Here is a 9,371-nt window from a genome sequence, read left to right on the forward strand (position 1 = left end):
GGTGGAGTCCCTATTGAGAATAAACAGGGTTAGATTTATATGAATTACTGAAAGTAATGAAGTAATACAAAATAATAAAGTTTGTAGTTACCATTAGGGTGATCAGTATTTGCTTTAGTTAGACACTTGGCCCTTGACTTTGTAATATTAATTTTGATTTTGTTTTCTTCTGGCTGCTGTAACTCAAATTGTGAGACAAAGTTGTTATGACAAAAGTCATTATGACAAAAAAAAGCCAAAAGAAATGTTAGGGATAATCTGTTGGGTATTTAGTGATGATGTCATAAACATAATTAAATATCCCAGGATGTATCTGTATACAGATACAAATAAATGCACAGTCTATCATTGTCCCAACACTCTTTTATATGTTTTGTGATATATTATAAGAAAAGTGGCAAATTCCTTATTTCCGTATTCCTTATTACCAATATATTAACGCACTATATTATTTCGGTAACACTTTACAAGGTTTCATTATTTAACATCAGTGAACTACATTAGTTAACATGAAATAAGAATAACAATACAAATGCAATAACAATGCTAATTTCAACATTTACTAATACATTATTAAAATCAAAAGTTTCATTTGTTAACATTAGTTAATGCACTGTGAACTAACATGAACAAACAATGAACAACTCTATTTTTATTAACTAGCATTAACAAAGATTAATAACAAATGTATTGCTCATTGTTAGTACATTTATAAATTAACTAATGTTAACAAATGAGACCTTATTGTAAAGTGTTACCATTATTTATTTTATTTTTTTTTATTTTTTTAGTATATTTAAACCATTTTGCATATTGATCATAAATATATGGAAATATATTTCTGTTCTGTAACACTGTCTGTGTCTACACCAGACGCGAGCGGCGCAACACAATGAGTAAAAATACAATAGAACCCAATATAATCTGTGATATTGTCTACGCTGGATGCTGCGCGACGCGACAAATTCCAGACAATTCTATTTCTGACATAGTCCCAGTGCTTTGCAACGGTTGGATTGTCGCATAGACATTGTCTATGGATTGTCTATGGTTGGATTGTCATGTAGACAATCCAACTAATCGACCAATCGACTACGGTTGTGTCTGGTGTAGACACGGTATAAGGGAATGACAATATTTCACAGTGAAAGAATGCTGTTTTCTGTCTTTCAGATTCACCTGAATACGAAAAGAAGTGTGTAACAGAAAACAGATTCCCAGAGCAAATGACTGACCATTCTACATCGAATGACTCAGTTAAGGTATTTCAGAAAATCTCTAGAGAACTGTAGCTTTTAGACTATATTCAGTAGTTTATGGTAACTTACGGGCAGTGTTGGGGAAGCTACTCTGAAACTGTAGTTTGACAAACTAAAAGCTACTCATAAATTAAAATAGTTAAACTACAGTCAAGCTACCCTTTTGAAAAAGTAGTTAGCTACACTACAAGTTACTAACAAAAAGTAGCTAGCTACATTGAAACTACTTTGATTTTTTTTTTTAAATGACGTAGACAATTACAAGTAACTGAATAACTGTTAATGAAGAATGTTTAAGTAAAATGTTTGGGGTTTAAAACAACGCAATGCACTACAATTATGATTTCAAAGCGTACCGTTTTATTTTGTAATGTATATCAAAAGATACAATACTGAAATGTGGCCTATATCTCACACCTGACTGTCAAAGTGCAAAACTGCTACAAATGTCACACCAATGCAGGCCCGGTTCTACACACCTAAGCACCCTCAAATGCAAGCAAGAGCACCCTCAGTTGATACTGTAAGAATATGATATTGGCGGAACAGATTTGGCTAAGGCTCCAGTGCATATTTGTGTTTATGCCCTGGAGAATTTCAAATATTTCTATTTACAACATGATTTTGTAGCATTGAGCAAGCCAATCACAGACACAACTTTTGATCTCTTGAATGCAATGGCCAATCAGGAGTGTTTAAGTTAGATAGAATCACCGGAAGAAACGGCAGAGTTTTTATTCAGCACTAAGTTTGCACGCTCGTGAAGACTCTCATTAACAAAGTGTAGATACGATGTAAGAGACTCATTGTGCAGTGTAGACAGCTATAACTGAAATGAGTTATGACTTTTAAGTGATTATAAAGGAAGCGCTCTTTGCACGCTTTATATTATACGTTCAGAATTTTAATATAAGTTTTGTTTTTCATGCTATGAGAGGGCCAACGACCAATTGCACTCTGCAGTTTCAGAAGTGTTATCTATATATAAATACAGGATTCATGCTCAAAATTGCAACCATAACCATAACATGGGACAAAAATATGCAATAATAATAATAAGCAATGTGCAGACTACAAAAAATATTAGAATTTTTGTATCAATATTTTTTTAAATTCTATTCCAATTATTTGTAAAATTAATGACTTAAAAAAATCTTAAATGTCTCACTGTACATTGCTAATCCTGCTATGGTGGAGCCGTTGTGTACACATTACATCTGCACTTTGCACCCTCACTTATTTCAGAGGCACCCTCAATGATTTGATTCTGGAACCGGACCTGCACTTAAACCGAACCGGAACTTAAATTGGATGCACAGAAAAATGTAGGTTAAACACAGCACATGATAAAGCTTTGAGATAAAACTATTTCATTAAAACTATGGCAGGACAGATAGACTATGGCGGGTCACCACTGTAATGAAATAGTTTGCATAAATTTGATACAGACTGCAATAAAGCAGGACAATCAATTTAAAAAGGCTATTATTCGCCTGAATGTGCTTCGACATAGACAGCGTTTTAATTATTTGTTTATAAATTAAGCGTAGCCTACCCTTTACTAATCGATTCGTCCAGTTTGAACCCACTCCTGTCCTTTACATAATCATCAGACGATCTCTTCTCGAACTGCTGATGAACTGATAAAGCCGCAATGCGTGACATAATAATAGATGGCGGTAATGCGCGATGTTAGTTCGTGATCTGAAGACGCTGTGCTGCTTCATGAATGAGCTCGTCAGAATGCAACACAAAACGGATTGTAGCTTGTAGCTTTTGGTCGCGCTACACCGCTACTTGCTGGAAAAAGTAGTTAACTACTGGAAAAGCTACACTGTTTTAAAAGTAGCTGAACTACATACAAGCTACTGAAAAATGTAGTTAAACTAGTAGCGCCGCTACATGTAGTTAACTACTCCCCAACACTGCTTACAGTACATAAAATTAATTCAAAACAACCTGACCTGGATATCTTTAGCATGTTTAGAACTTTGATACATGTTTACTCAGAAGAGTGTGTTTCTAAATTATATTTAACACTGAATAAAAAAATCAATTTGTCTATAAAACAGGGAGAAAACAAGGACATCGGAACAGCAGGAGTTGGTTCAAATCAATGCCTACAGCAGGAAAATACAAAAAAAATACAGGATTTATTTCACAGACTTCATATTGAAGGCAGGCACCACTATAAACTGAGAGCTGCAGATGTTCTTCAGATAACTGCACATTCATTACAGTCCCATGAGTCTTGTGCTGAAGAGGAGCTGATTCAGACTTTCATACAAAAACTACTGATGATGGACTACAGAGTAAGATACATTAATGTCAATAAGGACAGTGAACAGGATCACACACAACAAAGACACAATGACTCAGCTGAAGATAGTTTTGATATATTCAAAGCAATGACTTTGTTAAACAAAAGAACAAGTCAGTCTGAGCGAATCCACCCAATGGATGTTCAGATGGCCGTGTTTCATTGTGCTGATGGTTTCCTGAAGCAGCTGATGGTCACTAAACTGTCCCAGTGTCAGTACGCTCTGCCTCTGCTTGTTCCTGATCCATTCACACAACGGATTGAGTTTCCTCTCTGGACATTCAGACAAATCTACAAGAGCTGGAAGATCAGAAACACCAACAATGACATCATCAGTCAAACCCAGTCGATCTACAAAGCAGAAACTCCAATGGTGTCTTTCTTCAGGTTTGGTTCTGTGTCTTCATCCAAGTCTCAGCTGATCAACAGTCTGATCAATGAGAAACACAACACGTTCTTCCACAGGAACTGCCCAGGCAGCAGCAGAACCAGAGTCCTGATGGATGGAGTGGTGGAGATCGCCTGGTTCTGCCCCTCTGGGAAAAACATGGATAAATTCAATGACTGTGTTGCGTTCTGTAATCTACACGGTGATGCAGGAGACCATGAGAAACAGTTGCAGATCCTCACTGAAATGGCCTCAGTCAATGTTGTTCTTCTACAACAACTGGACAGGAATGACAAACACGCAGCAATAATGCAAAACCTCTACAAGGACAAAAAGCCACTCATTTGTCTTTTTACAGAGGATGAATCTACTGTAAATGAGATGAAGAGAGGGAAATTCAAAATCGGTCTGAAGGACAGAAATCAGTCAGATGTATCAGAAGAACTCAGAAGAGCTATAAATGATTGTCTCTCAGAATCATATTCTACTTTCAGACTTAAAGATGTGTCCAAACACTCAGACATCAGAGTAGATGAGGAAGATGATGAAGACTGCAGGAGAGGAAGAGAAGCAGCACAGCAGATGATGAGTTTACTGGAGAAGAAAGATCTGACAGAAATCAAAGAAACATTTCTGCCTCATCAGGGGAAACTGTGGCATCAGTGGAGTGAGAAGAACAAAGAACTACATCGATTTCAAGGAAATGAACTAGAAATGGACATCAGTAGAAAACAAACAGAGATGAAGAACATCCGTAAACAGCAGCATGAATCTGACATCGGAGAATATATGAAGTTTTTCATTAAAGAAATGAACTCACATGCTGAACACGAGAAGGCATTTTTCCTTAAATGGCTCCGAATCCTCCTGTATAAATATACTTCAGCTGACTTTTCAGATCTACATCATAAATATGATGAAAAGTGGTCAACAGTCTTAAAACTGAAAGAGAACACTGATAAATCTGAGCAACTCGAGGCTGAACAAACTGAACTTGAGAAAATATCTGAGGAACTTCAAGCTGCAACCTTTGGTTTGGAGCACATCATGAGGGAGATCGGTCAGATCTATGAATCATGTTCATCTGTGAAGAAGAACAAGAAAGACCTGCAGTTTCACTTCTCTTCTCTCCCGAGTCTTGCAGCAGAAATGATGATCTCTGGATTTCCACTGGAGCTGATGGATGGAGATGCAGCTCATGTTCCTGTGATCTGGATCTCTGCTGTTCTAGATGAACTCATCCAGAAACTGGGAGACCAGAGAGTCTTTGTGCTGTCAGTTTTAGGGATTCAGAGCTCTGGGAAATCCACCATGCTGAATGCCATGTTTGGACTCCAGTTTGCCGTCAGTGCTGGCAGGTGCACCAGAGGAGCTTTCATGCAGCTGGTCAAAGTGTCAGATGAGATGAAAACACAAATGAACTTTGACTATATTCTGGTTGTTGATACTGAGGGTCTTTGTGCTCTAGAACTGGCTGGAAGATCAACAAGAGATCATGACAATGAATTGGCCACATTTTTTGCTGGTCTTGGAAATCTAACCTTGATCAACATTTATGGAGAAAACCCACCTGAGCTGCAGGATATTCTTCAGATTGTTGTTCAGGCCTTCCTGAGGATGAAGAAGGTCAAACTGAATCCCAGATGTGTGTTTGTGCATCAGAACGTCTCAGACGTCAGAGCTGGAGAGAAAAACATGGAGGGAAGGAGACGACTGCAGGAGACACTGAATGAAATGACAAAACTGGCTGCTAAAGAAGAAGACTATGACGCAGAATGTTTCAGTGACGTCATCAGATTTGATGTTCAGAATGATGTGAAGTATTTTGCTCAGCTCTGGGAGGGAAACCCACCGATGGCACCACCAAACCCAAACTACTGCGAGAACATTCAAGATCTGAAGGAAACTATTATCTCTCATGCTGCAAATTCACATGGAATGATGTTTACACACTTAAAAGTTTGTATTAAAGATCTCTGGGAGGCTTTACTGAATGAACAATTCATCATCAGCTTCAAAAATTCTCTGGAGATTTCAGCCTACAGGAAACTGGAGACTGAATACAGCAAGTGGTCCTGGAGGCTTCACAGTGCCATGATGGAAACTGAGAACAAACTACAAAATAAAATAGAAAATGAAGAAATTCATGAGGTTGAGGAAGCTGATCTTCAAAGAGAACTGAAGAAGACAAGTGAAGAAGTGGAAAAATCAATGTCTGAATTCTTTAAGAAAGACAGAGATAAAAATAGACTGATTCAGTGGAAAACAACATTTGAAATCAAAATCAGTGAGCTTCAGGAAAACATTGTGAGAGAAACAAAGAGGAAATTAAATGAGATTCTTCATCAGCGAGACCTGAAGAAAAAGATTAACGCTCAGAGGACAAATCATGAAAACACTCTCTATGAAAAGAGCAAAGAACTTGCCTTAGAACTCAAACACAAAGCAAATGATGAAAAAACACTGAAGAAAAAGTTTGATTTGCTTTGGAAACAGAGTGTAAAGAAGATCACCAGAGACACTCCTCCAATCAAAGATATTGACATAATAAGAGATGTGAGAAAGATCCTCAGTGACATCTATGGAAGTGTTTCTGTCGACCACTGGAAGGTGAGCAGAGATATTTTCTCTGTGCTGGGTTATTATGATTATGTAAAGGTAAAGAGATCCAGTGGATTTTTGGCAAAAGCCATCAGATCATCTAAAGAGAGACTTAGTTATGCTATCTCTAAAGAGAATGAAGCTCAAATAAGTTCATTAGTCACAGATGTTGTTCAGCAGACAGACAGAATGATTCAGTCATTTAACATTGCAAATATGGGCTACAACATCAGCTACATTCAACAACTCACAGAATACATCAAGAAGAGAGTAACAGAACATCAGGACGGACCAGTGAATTATGAGTTCAAGAAAAAATTCTTCATGGATTTAGTTATCTCCATCTTTAAGAGAGCAAACAAGATTATCACTGACCAACACAGACTGTTCAAGGAAGCCAATGATCCTGTTCTGTATTTGGAGAGGAAGAGAGAAGAGTACTATAGTATTTTCCAGAAATATTGTCATGGAGCAACATCAGCTGCCATTTTTGGTGAGATCATCTGTCAGAAACTTAAAGACCCAATTGAGCAGAGTCTCTACAAGAAGACTGCCAGAGATCTGACTGATGAAATGAGATCAAACTGTGAATCACTGAATGGAAACAGATCAAACCTGGAGAAACACATCCTGAAGACACTGGCAGAGGAGGAGGACTTTGAGAAATACATGAACTACATTCATAATCCCAGAGATCAATTCAAGAGTTTTATCAGAGATGAAGTCAGCCGGTACATCATTGATAAGTTCAGTGTCAGTGTTTTACCAAATATGAAGGAGAACATTGAACTCCTGCAGCAGAAGATCATGAAAGCAGCACATGAATCTACTGAACATGTTCAAGTTAACAGAGGAGATGTTGGTTTGTGGTTGAAGAGTTTCACACAGAAGCTCTCAGATGTGCTGATTTTCTCTGAAAAAGACCTCAGTGGAGTGAATCATGATGATGTTGATGTGAATCTCCTAGAAGATGTGATAAGACAAGAACTTACCGCAACAATTTTTGACATCAGCAATAAATTTAAGACTTTTCCAATAAAGCTGGACTTTAAGTTCAGGCCAGATGAGCTTCTGATTGATCACTTGTGTCAGTGCTGTTGGGTTCAGTGTCCGTTCTGTAGAGCCACCTGCACCAACACCATAGAAAACCATGATAGAGATCATAGTGTTCCTTTCCATAAAGTGACTGGAATTGCAGGAATATTTTACAGAGGAACAAGAACCCTGCCTGTTGAAATCTGCACATCAATGGTAGCAAGCAGAAATCTTTATTTGTATCCCAATGCCTCAGACGATTTACTCCTCTGCACAGAATACAGAAGAGCAGGAGGAGTTTATGCAGACTGGAGCATCACCCCTGACCTTTCTGAACTGCCCTACTGGAAGTGGTTTGTATGCAAATTCCAAAAAGATCTGGAAAAACACTACAATAAAACATTTGAGGTGAAGGGGACGATCCCAGATGAATGGAGAAAATACTCAAAACAGGAAGCTATTGGGAGTTTGGATCGATACATCTCTGGTAATTTCATAAGAATAAAGTATATTTATAATACAATGCTAATCAACACCATTAATTATATATAGAACACTTCAAAATAATATACTGTCTGCCTCATTCTGTGATAAGAAGCCACAAACTCACAGTACTTACAGAGACCATTTACTCTATGAAACATTATTGTTATTATAAACATCTATGTTTGAACAGATATTCACGAACACGGTGTTTCACAGTAAACACTGGTCCAAACATTCTAATATTCATTATGTTACAGTATAAATACTCATATTACTTTGATATCATACTGTTTGATATTATAGAGCATAAAACAGTCTTGTGTTGAACCACATTTAGAATTATTTAGAGATTTAGCTTATTTCATATTTCAACATTTTTTTATTTTTTTTTTATGGTTGATTTCACACATTTTAGTCTGGCAATAGTTCATCTAGTAAAATGTATAAAAAGTTTGTAACAATAACACATTAACTAATGTAATTGAGAATAAATTACTTACTGATGATGTCCTCTGTTGGATCATACAAGGCATACAATACAATAATCATACAATGTTCTTCTTCTGAGGTAAATTCAAGGCTTATTCCTCACAGAGCGTATTCTTCCAAACTCAATGAAAAGCAAAGGAATCTGATGAAGCTTGATGCTTTGTTTTGTCAAGGCATTTACAGGTTTGCGTGGCTCGTGTGGATGATTGCCATATGAATAGCGTGCGCTGTGCTTGGGTGTGGGCACATTAAAAAATAATGCTAAGATTACACTAGAGGTTTTATATGGATTACATAAACAGTGAATGCTTGTTTTCGATATAAATTCCTTTATTTCGGTAGACACATTAAGCTTTCTAGAGACATATCTCTCATGTCTGTGTGGCAAGTATTCACTGAGTTTTGGTTCATTTTTCTAACGCATTTCAGAAAGAAGTTCACAGAGACTGACAAAGCAGAAAGCGCACCCTTTTTATATATTATAAAAGGTTTATATTATTAAAAGGTTAAATATTTTAGTTCTGTAAGTGAATGGCCATATTTCACAGTGAAAGAATGCTGTTTACTTTCTTTCAGATTCACCTGAAAACACAAAGAAGTGTTTAACAGGAAACGGATTACCAGAGCAAATGACTGACGATTCTACATCAAATGACTCAGTAAAGGTAATCACAGAAAATCTTTAGATAACTGTAGCTTTTAGACTGATTTTATATTCAGTAGTTTATGGTAACTTACTGTACATAAAATTAATTCAAAACAACCTGATCTGGATATCTTTAGCATGTTTAGA

General features: G+C 36.9%; 1 protein-coding gene across 2 annotated transcripts in view; it reads left to right on the forward strand.

The window, feature by feature from the left end:
- The window catches only part of LOC125270346 (interferon-induced very large GTPase 1-like), a 45,799-nt gene that overhangs the window by 33,863 nt on the left and 2,565 nt on the right, over positions 1-9,371 (forward strand). The window contains exons 5-8 of one of the 2 annotated variants that reach the window (XM_048193838.1): positions 1,174-1,262; positions 3,332-5,423; positions 5,460-8,090; positions 9,155-9,243. In XM_048193838.1, the coding sequence (XP_048049795.1) occupies positions 1,174-1,262; positions 3,332-5,423; positions 5,460-8,090; positions 9,155-9,243 (4,901 nt within the window). Of the gene's footprint in view, positions 1-1,173; positions 1,263-3,331; positions 8,091-9,154; positions 9,244-9,371 lie in introns of both variants that reach the window. The other variant, XM_048193829.1, reaches the window with a different exon arrangement.

The sequence above is a fragment of the Megalobrama amblycephala genome, linkage group LG1 (genome assembly GCF_018812025.1).
Source record: "Megalobrama amblycephala isolate DHTTF-2021 linkage group LG1, ASM1881202v1, whole genome shotgun sequence".
Classification (NCBI taxonomy): Eukaryota; Metazoa; Chordata; class Actinopteri; order Cypriniformes; family Xenocyprididae; genus Megalobrama; species Megalobrama amblycephala.